This window comes from Palaemon carinicauda, chromosome 27 (genome assembly GCF_036898095.1).
Source record: "Palaemon carinicauda isolate YSFRI2023 chromosome 27, ASM3689809v2, whole genome shotgun sequence".
Classification (NCBI taxonomy): Eukaryota; Metazoa; Arthropoda; class Malacostraca; order Decapoda; family Palaemonidae; genus Palaemon; species Palaemon carinicauda.
This window is the reverse complement of record NC_090751.1, coordinates 60299103-60314399: the sequence shown is the minus strand read 5'-3', so window position 1 is coordinate 60314399 and position 15297 is coordinate 60299103. Positions and strand designations below refer to the sequence as shown.

The 15297-nt window shown below is 46.8% G+C and overlaps 1 protein-coding gene across 2 annotated transcripts in view; it reads right to left on the bottom strand.

The window, feature by feature from the left end:
* The window catches only part of LOC137620739 (26S proteasome non-ATPase regulatory subunit 4-like), a 109227-nt gene that overhangs the window by 47950 nt on the left and 45980 nt on the right, over positions 1–15297 (bottom strand). For both annotated transcript variants that reach the window (XM_068351116.1, XM_068351117.1), the window contains exons 3-5: positions 11001–11112; positions 10523–10678; positions 10268–10399 (exon numbers count right to left, since the gene is read on the bottom strand). In XM_068351116.1, coding sequence (XP_068207217.1) covers positions 10268–10399; positions 10523–10678; positions 11001–11112 — 400 coding nt within the window. The remainder of the gene's footprint in view (positions 1–10267; positions 10400–10522; positions 10679–11000; positions 11113–15297) is intronic.

The window sequence follows — 15297 nt, the reverse complement described above, 5'->3', positions numbered from 1 at the left end:
TATATATATATATATATATATATATATATGTATATATATATATATATATATATATATATATATATATATATATATATATATATATATATATATATATATCTATATATCTAAAGTAGGAAGATGTGATGTAGTTCTAAGGGAAAAGTATGGGAAATATGTCTGGGTAATAAGCAAAGCTCTACCTCCAGTTTGTTTCTACATTATGATAAATGTAAACAAAACATTGGTTGCCATTTTTTATCGTGCTTTTTAGCATGTTTAGGAAATGCATGATATAAAATCACCTTTAATATTTGTGCCTGTTTTAGTTTAGGGTACTGTAGTACATGCATTAAGTGTTCTGTACATTAAAGGGTAGTTTGTTAACAGTACTACGTACAAGGGAAGGTTTTAAGAGTCTGAATATACATGTTGAATAAATAGGTAAATATGGTGTCACTACTTCGCGGATTTTCACCTATCGCGACCGCGACTGGAACCTATCTACCGCGATAAACGAGGGTTCACTGTATAGCGAATGAATAGTCTATGGATTTAGTTAGTCATGGATAAGGTGGAAAAATGGCCCAGAGTCCCGGGCGTATGGGGTGCTAAGAAACTACCGGTTTATAAATACTAGAGAAAAATTGGAAATAGGTAATTGGAATGTTAGACCCATGAATCAGATTGGGAAGTTACAGCAAGTGAAGAGTGAATTTATGAAATATAGTTTGGATATCTTGGCCCTAAGTGAAACACATTGTAAGGGGATTGGTAAGGAAACTTTAGACCAAGGCAATGTATATATCTACTCAGGAAGATCAGATGGAGTTGGAAGAGGAGTAGGAATGATGATAACACCAAGAGCAGAAAAGGCATTAACTGAGTGGAGAGCTGTAAACTGTAACTAGCAAAGTTCAAATCAAAGCAATGCAACATCACTATTATACTGTAGTTTGCTATGCCCCAACAAATAATTCTCCTGAAGAAAGGAAAGATGAATACTATGAAGAACTGCAGTGTAATAGATGAGATCCCAGCAAGATATGAAAATTGTGATCGGCGACTTCAATGCTAAAGTTGGAAGGAATAATCAATGGATAGACAATGTGATGGGTGTCAAGGGTCTTGGCGATGTTGTAAATGAAAATGGAGCGTATTTTATGTTTCTGTTCTTTTTCAACAGAAGAACATCCACAAGTATACATGGACTTCACCGTGTGACAATTACAAAATTCAAATGGATCACATAGCCATTAATTAAGAGAGGAGGAGGACTCTGAGAAATGTAAGAAGCTACTGAGGTGCAGACATTGGTAGTGATCACCAGTTCCTCATTGCCACACTGAAATTAAAACTGAAAGCACCCAACAGAAAAGTAGATGGAATATATAGGTTTGATACAACTAAACTTCTAGAAGAAGAACACAAAGAAACATTTTCAATTAAATGTAGGAATCGATTTGCAGTCTTAGAGACTTTTAAGAGACGAAGAGTAGACAATTAATGAAGAATGGTGTGATATTAAGAACATTTATCATTCATTTAGTAGTGAAGTCTTGGGACACGCAGTTACAAGGAGAAAGCCATGGATATCAAATGATACTTGGAATACTATAAAACAGAGACAAAACAGAAATTCATTGTTGAAAGTTTTTGAGGAAATAATGAAAATTACATAGTAGAGCATGCTAAGTATTCCAGTATTGATAGTGAGGTGAAAAGAAAATCTAGGAATGACTGGAGAGAATATTTAGACAGTAAGGCAGATGAGGCTGACAAAGCTATGAATTCAGGAAGTGGCTATAGTATAAGAATTTCTCAGAGAATTAATAATGAAATCTCTACTGGGGCAAACAAGAAGAAGCATATACCCCTCAAAAAGAGAATGAATGAATGAAGGAATGAATTGATGTTCTCTGACATCCTGACATCCAAAAAAGAGAGGTGTCTGTTATAACAATAGAAGATAAAGAAAGGCAATGTTGGATGGAACACTTTAGTGAGGTCAAGAATGGGAGATATGAAGGGAATGATTTGATTGATATAAATGAAACTTAGGAAGGCCTTGAACTGCCCATGAATGAATTCTGTGTTTGAAGTTGAAGCTATCCTCAAAACACTAAAGAGATGGAAAGCTACTGGATACGATGGAATAACTGCCGAGATGATACTGGCCGAAAATGAAGTGACTCACGCACTAATTACAAGATCATTTTGTACAATGTGGCATGAAGAGGAAAAACCTGATGAATGGGAGTTAGGAGTGTTGGTGAAAATGGCAAAAAAAGGAGACCTGACTGACTGCAATAATTAAAGAGGCAGAACACTTACGTAAGTTGTTATGAAAACATATAGTATGCTTATTCTAAGGAGACTGGAGAAAAAGATTGATGGAAACCTGAGAGATGAGCAAGCAGGATTTAGAAAAGGTAGAAGTTGCACTGACTAAATTTTCATTTTGAGACATGCTGTACAGCAATGCGTAGAATATAGAAATCTACTTTTAATAGCATTTGCGGACTACGAAAAAGCCTTTGATAATGTGCACTGGCCAATTTTATGGAGAGTCCTGCATTATTATGGAATTCCTCTTAAACATGTAAATTTGATTAAGTCTGTTCATAAGCATAGCAAGTGCAAAGTTAATGTTAATGGAGTCTTATCAAATGAATTTCCAGGGAACAGCAGAGTATTCCAAAGAAATGTGTTGTCACCTATATTGTTTATCCTCCTCATGGATTTTGTAATGAGTAGAACAGTTGTAGATGGCCGAGAAAGATTGGACTGGATTGGCGATAGGAATTTAGCAGACCTAGAGTATGCTGATGATGCTGTCCTTGTTAGCAAAACACAACAGGATTTGCAATGCTTGCTTACTAGAATGCATAAAATATCACACGAGGTTGGGCTCAAGATAAATAGAGGAAAGACAGAGATAATGAGAACGGAGTATGCAATGGAAGATGAAATATCATTGGAAGGAGAAAGGATTAATGAGATAGAATCAATACCACCTCGTCAGGGTATGGGGACGTAACAGTATTAGTATTAATACCAGGAACACAAGGGAGCATGGTTTACCTGCAGTGGTTTGAGGACAGCTATGCGGAAGACCCAGGATGCTGCTTTCCCCAAGGGAGGGGATGATGAAGAAAAGAATAAGGGCCAGTCAAACCTTTTCATTCATGCAGACTACAACTGGGTAACAATGCCCTCAACCTTCTGCTACTTATCCAATAAGGAGCTCGAGGTTTTAAACCAGCTGTTGTGCAGCCACCACAGGACCGATAGAGAAAGTATAGAGTCTCCTGTGGATCAAGTCTTGCAGGTAGTGGGATGTGAACGTGGACTGCCATTTCCACAACCCAGCTCGAAGAACCTGCGTCACTGAAAAATTTCTTTTGAAGGCCAGGGACGTAGCTATGCCCCTGAGATCATGTGCTCTGGGGCGACGTGACAGAGGAGGGTCTGGATTCAGTGCCAGGTCAATGACCCTGCGAATCAATGCAGAGATGGTGTTCTTGGTGACCCTCCTTTTAGTCCTTCCTGTGCTGACGAATAGTGCTGGCACAAGAGGACGGGCTGCGGCTGTTCTCTTGAGGTACAGCCTCAAGCTCCTTACAGGGCATAGTAAGAGATGGTCTGGGTCATCTGTTACAGTACGGAGACTAGAAATACGGAAGGAGTCGAATCGAGGATCCACTACTCCCGGGTTCTGAGTCTTAGCAATAAACTCTGAGACGAAGCTGAACGTTACCTACCCCCATCCCTTTGAATGGTCGATGTCATACGAGAGACCATGAAGTTCGCTGACTCGCTTGGCCGAGGCCAAAACTAGCAGGAACACCGTCTTCCAAGTTAGGAGGCGATCTGATGCCTGGCGTAATGGTTCATAGGGAGGTCTCTTAAAGAGACCTGAGAACTCGAACCACGTTCCATGGGGGAGGTCTCACTTTCGACTGGGGGCAGGTAAGTTCATAACTACGTATGAGTAGAGAAAGTTCTAACGATAAAGAAATGTCCATTCCTTTCAGCCTGAAGGTGAGGCTTAAGGCTGAACGATAGCCTTTCACTGCTGAGACTGATAGGCGCATTTCTTCACGCAAATGCACGCGGAACTCCGCTTTTGCTGGAATAGTGGTATCGAGTGGAGAGATACCCCTTCCACGACAACAACTACTGAAGACTCCACTTTGCCTGGTGGACTGCTGCTGATGACTTCCGCAGGTGTCCAGACATCCTGATCGCAACTTGTTGCAAAAATCCTCTCTCAGAGAGGAAATGCTGGACAGTCTCCAGGCGTGAAGTCGTAGGGAAGCTACGGCTTTGTGGAAGATGTTGGCGTGTGGTTGTTTGAGTAGATTGTGTCGTGGAGGGAGTTTTCTTGGCGGCTCCGTTAGGAGCTGCAGAAGGTCCGGAAACCATTCTGCGTGATGCCATGGCGGAGCTATGAGGGTCATTGAAAGATTGACCGATGTTCTGGTCTTGTTAAGTACCCTCCTCATCAGACAGAACGGGGGAAAGGCGTAAACGTCGATGTTGTCCCACCATTGTTGGAAAGCATCTTGCCAGAAAGCCTTGGGGTCTGGAACTGGGGAACAGTACAGCGGGAGCCTGAAATTCAGGGCCGTTGCGAAGAAGTCCACAGTTGGAGAACCCCACAAAGTCAGGACTTTGTTGGCTAATAGATGATCCAAAGACCACTCGGTACTCACTATCTGAGATGCTCTGCTCAGGTTGTCGGCGAGCACATTCCTTTTCCCCAGAATGAAGCATGCCGATAGTGGTATCGAGTGAATTTCGGCCCATCTCAGTATCTCTACTGCTAGATGGGATAGTTGCTGCGAAAAAATACCTCCTTGTTTGTTGATGTAGGCCACTACTGTGGTGTCGCTCATCACCATCACAGAGTGACTTTCCAGGTACTGTTGGAACTGTTGAAGGGCTAGAAAGACAGCTTTCATCTCTAGGAGATTTATGTGGAGGTACTTTTCCGACTCTGACCAGAGGCCTGAGGTCGTGTGGTGCAGCACGTAGACCCCCCACCTTTTTTTTGAAGCGTCTGAAAACAGCATCAAATCCGGGGGGAAGACGAGAAGATCCACTCCCTTTCGTAGGTTCTCATCTGCCACCCACCACTGGAGGTCCGTCAGTTCCGCAGATCCCATGGAGATCTGGATGTCTGGGGAGTCGTAAGCTTGATTCCAACGGGACTTGAGTCGCCACTGGAGGGATCTCATCCTGAGACGACCATTGGAAACTAGACGGTTCAGCGATGAAAGGTGACCGAGGAGACATAACCACAATTGGGCTGGAAGTTCTTCTCGTCTGAGAAAAGGTCTTGCGACCTTCCTCAGCCTTGCTGTCCTGTCGTCTGATGGGAAGGCTTTGTGGAGAGTGGTGTCTATAGTCATGCCTAAGTATACCTGTCTTTGAGTGGGAAGCAGGGAAGACCTCTTGAGATTTACCATGATCTCCAGATCTTGGCAAAGTCTCAGAAGTTTGTCTCGGTGTTGAAGAAGGGTTGACACCGAGTCTGCTAGGATTAACCAGTCGTCCAGATAACGGAGGAGACGGATGCCAATCCTGTGTGCCCAAGATGATACTAGGGTGAAAACACTGGTGAAGACTTGTGGTGCTGTGGAAAGACCGAAGCACAGCACCTTGAACTAGTATTTTCTGTTGTCCAGGCTGAATCTTAAGTACTTCCTTGAAGACGGATGAACTGGAATCTGGAAATATGCGTCCTTTAGGTCCAGTGTGCACATGAAGTCTTGCGGTCTTACTGCTATCCTGACCGTGTCTGCCGTCTCAATGCTGAATGGAGTTTGTTTGACAAACTTGTTCAGAGCTGAGAGGTCGATGACTGGTCTCCAGCCTTCAGACGCCTTCTTTACAAGAAAGAGTCGACTGAAGAAGCCTGGAGATCCACCAAGGACCTCTTGGAGAGCGCACTTCTTCAACAGGGTCTGGACTTCTGCCCGAAAGGCTTGCCCCCTTGCCGATCCCATGGCAAGGGAGTTCAATGACACTGGATTCGTCGTCAGAGGAGGTAGAGATGTTATGAACGGGATGCGATATCCTAGACTGATCACGGAGATTGTCCAGGAATTGGCCCCGAGTTGCTTTCACCTGTTTGAGCAACTTTGTAGGCATCCCCCCATTGGTGGAAATGCAGGGGGACTGCCTATCCTAGCGTTTGCAGCCTCGGCTGCTCCCTCTAGGATTTTTGCCTCCCCTGGAGGACTTTTTGCCTTTCCTTTCTTTGACAGGAAAGGGCTTAGACACCATCGTCTTCGCTGTTGTTGTCGTCGTAGTGGTCTTAGCTGGACGGGACTGCTGTGGTGCTGGAGGCTTATAGTGCTTGGATGTTAAAGCCCTATGAAGGATGAGTCTTAATGAGACTTCCTCCACCTCTCAGCAGCTTGTTCCACATCCTTAGGCTCGAAAAGAACAGACCCCTCCATAGAGGAATGTCTGAGCCTATTGATCTCAGCATTAGGGACCTTCTGATGGAATCTCTCAGCTACTGCATCCCGACGTTTCAGGATGTTATTTGCCCACAAGTTCGAGACTTGGTGGGCCAGAAACTCGATCGTGCGAGTACCTGAAAGAAGGAAAATCTCCAAAGCTTTCCTGGTACGTTCCTTAGAGAAATCCTCAGAGCGTATCAGGATACCCAAGGTCCCCAACCAGATATCAAGCCACGAGGTAGCTTGCATAGCACACTTCGCAACCTTCTCCTGATTGAGGATCTCGGCTGCCGGTTGGAGTCTCTCTCAAGAGGGACTCCCCTGGTTACCTCTTCCAGTGAGTGGTGAAGTGGAAGAGCTAGACAAGACTCCTCTAGGATCTCAAAGTACCTCCTCTACTGCACGCGAGGAGGTGGGAGGAGCTTGTTGGCGGTACCGGAATGGGTGGAGGAGGACATCTCAGAGAGCTGTTGTCAGATCTTGTCCCTGGTACTCTTTACCCCTTGAGACCAGGGCAGGGCTGCCCTGGTCTTAAGAGGGCTTTTGAGTACCAAAGACGTGGTCTAAGACCGTGTCTTTACCCTCTAGAGGAGGGATCTCTGGCTCGGAAAACCCGTTGAGAGCCTTCATTAGAGTCAGAACTTGTCAAAACGCATGTTCTGACTCTTACTGGTCTCCTGTTGTAGGACTTGCAGCGAAGTCTCCTTCTATCCCCGAAGGCTCTTCTTGGGGAGAGTCGTGGACATTCCTTGAGTGGCTAGTTAGCTCCTAGTCGAGGACATAGGCAATGTTTTGGAGTCTTTGGATTCTTTCCTGGGAAGGATGTAAGACTCCAACATTGACGAGGGTGGTATGTTCTTTCCAATCCCTGACTGTGTGGAACTCTCGGCGCGAAGAGAGGTTTCCTCCACGGGTGCGATGGGGGAAAGTCTCTCCTCGCGTGATTCCCTTGAAGACGGGAAATCTTCGTCTGAAAGGAAAGGAGAGGCAGACTGAGGAATAGAAGGAATTTGCCTCGAAGGTCTGCGTGGAGTTAGTTTCGCCCTTGGGGAAGTGACCGCGTATAGAACTCATCTTTTTCTCTTCAATGAGGTAGAGGAAGCCATGATTCCATGTCCCAATTCAAAGAGGACAGGCTTGAAAGCCCGAGTTACGGCTCTGATCAGGGCACTGAACCAAGGCTGTTGGCTGACAGATGCACTGTTAGACATACCCCTTGAAGAGAAAGGGATTGAAGGATCCCTGGGAGGAGTCACTGTAATTGGTGGGTTTGGCTGTGGTAGCTTTGGGATCCTGAACCCCTCTGGAAGTTTCCCTTCTCCCACAATGCCCGGTGGTATGCGCTTGCGGGGAGGGGAATGAGGTGATGGCGACCTTGCCGGACATCGTTCTCTCGCGCGAGGGAGGACACTGGCGCTCGGGCGAGGGAGGACACTGGCGCTCGGGCGAGGGAGGACACTGGCGCTCGGGCGAGGGAGGACAATGGCGCTCGGGCGAGGGAGGACAATGGCGCTCGGGCGAGGGAGGACAATGGCACTCGGGCGAGGGAGAATAATGGGAGAATAATGGGAGAATAACGGGGCTCGCGCGAGGGAGGGAGAATAATGGCGCTCGCGCGAGGGAGAATATCGGGGCTCGCGCAAGGGAGTCTGGTGGCGCGCAGGAGAATCATGAAGAGTGCGCGGGCGCGCAGGATTGTTCGCGCACGTTACAGCCGTAGGGCGTGCTCACAGGAGAAAGTCCCCTAGCACGCCGGCGCGCAGTAGATTCATGCTGGGAGCGCGGGAGAATATTGGCGCGCATACCTAGGACAGGTTAGACGAGCGTGTGCATGGCGCGCGCGCATATCCTTGTCTATGTGCGCGGGAGAAGGCTGGCGCGTTGGTAAGGGGTGGTGCACGGGTGAAGCCAGCATGGCTGACTTGTCAGTAGTCCTGCTATCAGGAGAATGTTGGCGCGCAGGTCTTACCTGGCGCATAGGATGGTGCGCAGGAGAGTAAGATATAGCCTAGGGCACGTATGCGCATGTGCAGAAGAATGTTGGCGCGCAGAAGAGCGCTGTTGCGCAGGAGAACGTTGGCGCAGGTACCTGGGCGCTGGCACACAGGAGATCGTTGGCGCGTAAGCACATGGGCGCAGTGTGCGCAGGCGAGCCGTGGCGCACACGGCGCGTAAGCACATGGGCGCAGTGTGCGCAGGCGAGCCGTGGCGCACAGAAGATCGTTGGCGCGTGTGCGCATGGTGGAGCTATGCTCTTGTTGGAGCGCATGCGCATGTTGGCGCGTACGCTCTTGATGCCCTGTGTTAGGGTAAGAAGGTTGTTGTCGCGCAATAGCACGTTCAGTTGGAGCATTGTTAGGCCCATGCAGGAACGGCAATGGCAGGTAAGCAGGCCTGTCGGATGGAAGGTCGACGTGGCCTTTAAAAGGACGACCTTCCACCGAAGGAGATCACGAACGATCTGCAGAAAGGTCCAAGACCAATGCAAGTGCAGTGACGGATGATCGGTCCAGAGGCTCCTCTGCAGGGGACCGCATAGAAGCCGTTGAACCAAAGAGGCGCCTACTCACCGAGCCGAAGGAAGGCCTCTATGACGAAGAGGAGGGCGAGCCTTCCAACGGATGCGCCCTCTGGGGGCCGTTGGATCAGCAAGCGGATCTTTAGCAGTCCTCCGAAGAGGAGTCTCTGTAAGTGAACTCCCCCGAGGGGGAGAAACAGTAGCAGGAGAGACTGACGATGGACTTAGTTTCCCCCTCGTAGGTTGATCAGGAACGGGAGAAACTAAGCCGTCAGCTACCGTAGAGTCTGGAGTGGAAGAGGAGATGGGTGAAATCGCATTTGGATACCTCTGACACCACAACGTCAACAAGAGACAGAGGATCAACCTCTGACGGAGACGCCAATTGCTTGACAGCAGAACCCAATCGGATGTAGTTAAGCAAAACCTCCCATAAGCCCCAAGGAGGACCAAAGCTGAAACAAAGAGGTTAGTGACATGTCCTACCCCGGGGGGAGAGGTGGAGCTGCTTCGCTAGGGGAAGCAATGTCATCTCTCGAGACCCGAGGTTGGTTAACAATAAATCGGTCTACGCTACCACTCGACGGTCTCTCGAAAGAGACCCACCGAGTGGGAGCTTCGGAGGAGGTTTGGGCAACAGAAGAAGAGGTCTTGGGTTTTTCTCCCTTCGAAGCAACCTTCGAAGGAGAAATATCCCGTTTGGACTTCTTCCGTTGTCGCGAAAACCTCTCCCACTGGGAGGCAGACCACTCCCTACACTCGTTGACACTATCACACCGTTGGTCCCTACAAGAAGGACAAAGGGCGTGAGGATCAGTCTCGACCGCCGACATGAACGTTCCACAGGGGGCGGTCGGCAAAACCGGGGCAGGTGTGCATGATCGTAGAAGCCAACTTCACATACACAGAAACTAGAAAAAGAAAGAACAAAAGCAATTAAATGGCTGCCAATATGACGGCGAGGATGAGAGCGGACATGTCCGCCCACCATCCGAGCCGAGAGCAAAGTGAGCTCAAGCACAGGTGTGTGAGAGGGGAGAGGTAGCAAGCTACCCTCCCCTACCCCCCGCTAACTAGCGGTGTGGGTAGTAAACCCTCGTTAAAAATTAATGGCTCGTCATTTCAGCTACGCCGAAAGTAATACCCCTATTAAATAGCATGGTTTGTATTCCAGTTACGGAACAAATTGAAATTACTATACGTACTGTAATCAAATCAAATTTGAATAAAAAATTGACAGGAAATAATACAAATATAAACCTGTAAAAGGCAAAATTCAATGTAATATTCTAACCTGTACAATAGGAGAAGATAACAAAGCATCTGCTAAATGTGGTGAGGGTGGAACAGTCACCAAATGAGAGCCAGAACCTTCACGCCCATTTATAGTGCTAACCATTGCTTCTAGTAATGGTTGGTTGCAGTCCTGAAATTATTTAAACAAGATAAATGGGATGTTAATAGGTGCAGAGTTTTCAACATATTTTACAGTGCTGCAATTTGAATATTCCCACGTAAATATCTAAACATATCTGCATAAAAAACTCACCGTTTCACCAAAATTCACGATATCAATATTAACTTTCTCTTTTTTCAGACGTTTTGCTACCCTGACAATATCTTTCTCCTCAGCTTCTACTGGGCTTCCAACAAATGCTACAATACGCATCTTGTGATTCTTACTCTGCCGATGCTTCAGCGCTAGCTGTAACGAAAAACCAAATTTTATCTTTACCAGTACATACTGTCAGATATTGTATAAATGAAAAACTTACAATCTACCATGATCTTAGTTGCGGAAATTTATTTCCCAACTAAGTTCCAAATTTAAAAAGCACATTGCTTGACAATAAACCACCAGTCTCACAATTTCACTTCATAGTATCTATTTGCTTGATCTAGCATAAGACAATTACAGACCTGTAATATGAAGCTGAAAAATAATGATACTGAGCAGTAACATGAAACAAACCATGAATCGTTTTACAAAAATATGTATACCCCCACCTTTAAGTTACAATACTTACATGAGCTATACGAATTCCTGTTAAAAGATTGATAGTACCGTTGGGCATCACTTTGTGAAGTGACGTTAATATCTTTCCTACATCAGTTGTTAAGGTTGCAAGGACCTCCGTACTGTAAAAGAAAAAAAAAATATCAAATGAATGAAATTCCTCAACCTTATAGCACAGCAACAGCATAACCTTCACTACCTCAGAAAATAACACAGTACTTCATTAGACTTTTTTACTCCTAACAATTATTTTCTTCAAAGCAAGTTGTAGAGTTTCAAGTTAATTTTTAAATACTGTATCTTAGGACTAATCACATGCTTTGGCCACCAAAAAGATTGAAAAAATTCAAATATTGTACATGGTAGTAAATTCTCCTACCTAAAAAAAAAAATATTCACATAAAAATGATAAATTCGTAGATAATTTGTATTTTTCCTAACTATACAAATCTTAGCTATTTAAAGTGGGTAATTACTTTCGGCGTAGCTGAAAGGACGAGCCATTAAAATTTAACGAGGGTTTACTACCCCACCGCTAGTTAGCGGGGGAGTAAGGAGGGTAGTTAGCTACCCTCCCCCCTCACACACCTGTGTTGTAAGCTCACTTTGCTTAGAGATAAGACTTCATGGGGGATAGGGCTGGCGGGCAAGTTTGATTAAATAGCTAAGGTTTGTATAGTTGAGAAAAATACAAATTATCTACGAATTTGTCATTTGTTCCGTAACTGGAATACAAACCACGCTATTTAGAGTGGGTGACTTAACCCTTAGGAAGGGTGGAATAAGTCCCAGCCATGCTGGCTTTTGGCTTTGCCCGGGGACTCATTATCTGAGTGTGTCAGCACTCAACAATAAAGAGTCCCTGCACCTCACTCACACCTTGCTATGCAAGGGCTGCGGCCTACGTAAGGTGTGTGTTTAGGAAAAAAGTGTGACTCGTCCTAGGAAGTTGACCTGAAGTTCTTTAGATGGAAACTTTAGGCTAGGACTCTCCCAATACCACCTCGTCAGGGTATGGGGACGCGACAGTATTAACTTAATACTAGGAACACAAGGGAACATGGTTTACCTGCAGTGGTTTGAGGTCAGCTGTGCAGAGAACCCAGGATGCTGTTTTCCCCAAGAGAGGGGAGGATGAAGAAAAGAATAAGGGCCAGACATACCTTTTCTTTCATGCAGACTAAAACCGGGTAACAATGCCCTCAACCCCCTGCTACTTGTCCATTAAGGAGCCTCAGGTTTAAACCAGATGTTGTGCAGCCACCACAGGGCCGATAGAGAACGTATCGAGCCTCCTGTGGGTCACGTCTTGCAGGTAGTGAGCTGTGAAGGTCGTTTGACGCTTTCAAACCCCTGCGTCACTGAGAAGTTTTTCTTGAAGGCCAGGGAGGTAGCTACTCCCCTGACATCATGAGCTCTAGGACGACGTGATGGAGGAGGGTCAGGATTCAGGGACAGATGGATTGCCTTTCGAATCCATGCTGAGATGGTGTTCTTGGTAACCCTCCTCTTCGATCTCCCAGTGCTAACAAACAAAGCCCGCACTTGGGGACGAACTGCAGCTGTTCTCTTCAGGTATAGCCTCAGACTCCTTAATGGGCCCAGTAGGAGATGGTCTGGGTCATCTGTTACGGAACGAAGACTCAAAATCCGGAAGGAGTCGAAGCGAGGGTCCGGCACTCCCGGATTCTGAGTCTTAGCAATAAACTCAGGGACGAAGCTGAACGTTACCTTCCCCCCATCCCCTTGAATGGGCGATGTCATACGAGAGACCATGAAGTTCGCTAACTCGCTTGGCTGACGCCAAAGCTAGTAGGAACACTGTCTTCCAAGTCAGGTGGCGATATGAAGCCTGGCGTAATGGTTCGTAGGGAGGGAGGTCTCTTAAGAGACCTGAGAACTCGAACCACGTTCCATGGAGGAGGTCTCACTTCCGACTGAGGGCAGGTAAGTTCATAACTACGTATGAGTAGGGAAAGTTCTAGCGAAGAATAAATGTCCACTCCTTTGAGCCTGAAGGCTAGACTTAAGGCTGAGCGATAGCCTTTCACTGCTGAGACTGAAAGACACATTTCTTCTCGCAAATACACGAAGAACTCCGCTATTGCTGGAATAGTGGCATCGAGTGGAGAGATACCCCTTCCACGACACCAACAACAGAAAACTCTCCACTTCGCCTGGTAGACCCCTGCGGATGACTTTCGCAGGTGTCCAGACATCCTTCCCGCAACTTGTTGCGAAAATCCTCTCTCTGCGAGGAGATGCTGGATAGTTTCCAGGCATGAAGCCGAAGCGAAGCTACGGCTTTGTGAAAGATGTTGGCGTGTGGTTGTTTGAGTAGCTCGTGTCGCGGAGGGAGTTCTCTCGGAGGCTCCGTAAGGAGTTGCAGAAGGTCCGGGAACCATTCCGCGTGATGCCACAGCGGAGCTATGAGAGTCATCGAGAGGTTGACCGATAGTCTGGTCTTGTTGAGTACCCTCCTCATCAGACAGAACAGGGAAAAGGCGTATACGTCGATGTTGTCCCACCGTTGTTGAAAAGCATCTTGCCAGAGAGCCTTTGGGGTCCGGGACTGGGGAGCAGTACAGCGGCAGTTTGAAGTTCAACGCTGTCGCAAACAGATCCACAATCGGGGAACCCCCACAAAGTCAGGACTTTGTTGGCTACTTGACGATCCAAAGACGAGCCTTACGTCGGATACGTCCTCTGGGAGCAGCAGGCAAACCATCGGCAGTCCTCCAAAGAGGAGTCTCTGTCAGCTAACTCCCCCAGGGGGTGGAATCACCCGCAGGAGAGACCGTTGGAGTTAGTTCCTCCTTCGAAGGATGTACGGAGGGGGGAGCTAAGCCTTCAGCTACAACAGGAGCAGGGGTTTGAACACTCTCATTGGAAGCCTCTGCCACAACAGCCTCGACAATAGACAGAGGGTCAACCTCTGCTACCGCCGGTGACTGTTTGACAGCTGATCCCAACCTGATCATGTCAAACAGGGCTTCCTTGGAGGGTGAACCCTGAAGCCCCAAAGAAGCCCAAAGCTGCAAAAGATCATCATTATTAACACCAGGAGAAATAATTAAATCCTTCCCTGGGGGAGGAGGAGGAGCTGCCTCGCTATGGGAGGCAACTCCCTCTCCCAAACCCCAAGATCGGACAACAGTACGGCCTACGCTACAACTCGACGGCCTCTCGCGAGAAGCCGACCGAGTGGGAGCTTCGGAGGAGGTTTGGGCTACGGAAGAAGTGTCCTTAGGATTTTCCTTCTTCAAAGAAACCTTTGAAGGAGAAATATCCCGTTTGGACTTCTTCCGGCGCCGGGAAAACCTCTCCCACTGGGAAGTAGGCCACTCCCTACATTCAATACATACGTTATCACTCTCACACCGTTGACCCCTACAATAAGGGCATAAGGTGTGTGGATCCGTGTCGATTGAAGACATGAAGGTCCCACAAGGGCGGTCAGGTAACCCAGGACACTTCCGTATTGTAGAGGCCAACTTCACAACACACTAGAAAAGAAAAAGCAAAAGCAATGATTAAATGGCTGTCGTGTAGGCGAGGGTGACAGCGGACATGTCCAACTAGCACCCGAGCCGTAAGCAAAGTGGGCTTATAACACAGGTGTGTGAGGGGGGGGAGGATAGCTAACTACCCTCCCTACCCACCGCTAACTAGCGGTGGGGTAGTAAACCCTCGTTAAATTTTAATGGCTCGTCCTTTCAGCTACGCCGAAAGTAATTACCCACTTTAAATAGCGTGGTTTGTATTCCAGTTACGGAACAAATACAAATTACTGTACTTCCAAATGTGTCATTTGTTCCATCACTTTATACAAACCATTGGTATTTATGGGGGATGACTTATCTGTTAGGAGGGTGGAAAATCCATGACGACAGCCTCTTTGCATTTGACCCAGGGTTCTTTCCCCTACGATATAGATTAAAGGCCTTAGGAACCCTGCTCTTCGCTAAAATTGATGTGCATACTAGCGGCCGGAGCAAGATGTGTTTGTGATACTATCAATGTGGCTGGTCTACTAATAGGATCTATATTAAGTTACCATGGTGCTTAATCCCCAAGAGAGGGGAAGGTGAAGGAAAGAAACAAGCCAGCCATTCTTATTCATTGACCCCAGACTAACCCAAGTAACCTCAGCCCTCAACCCTCTGCTACTTGTCCATCACGGACCTTGAGGTGTTTAGACCACTTATTGTGCAAACACTACAGGACCAATGGAAAATATATCTATGTTCCTGTGGGTCACGTCTCACAGGTAGTGGCCGGTGATGGTCATCTAACGCTTCCACATG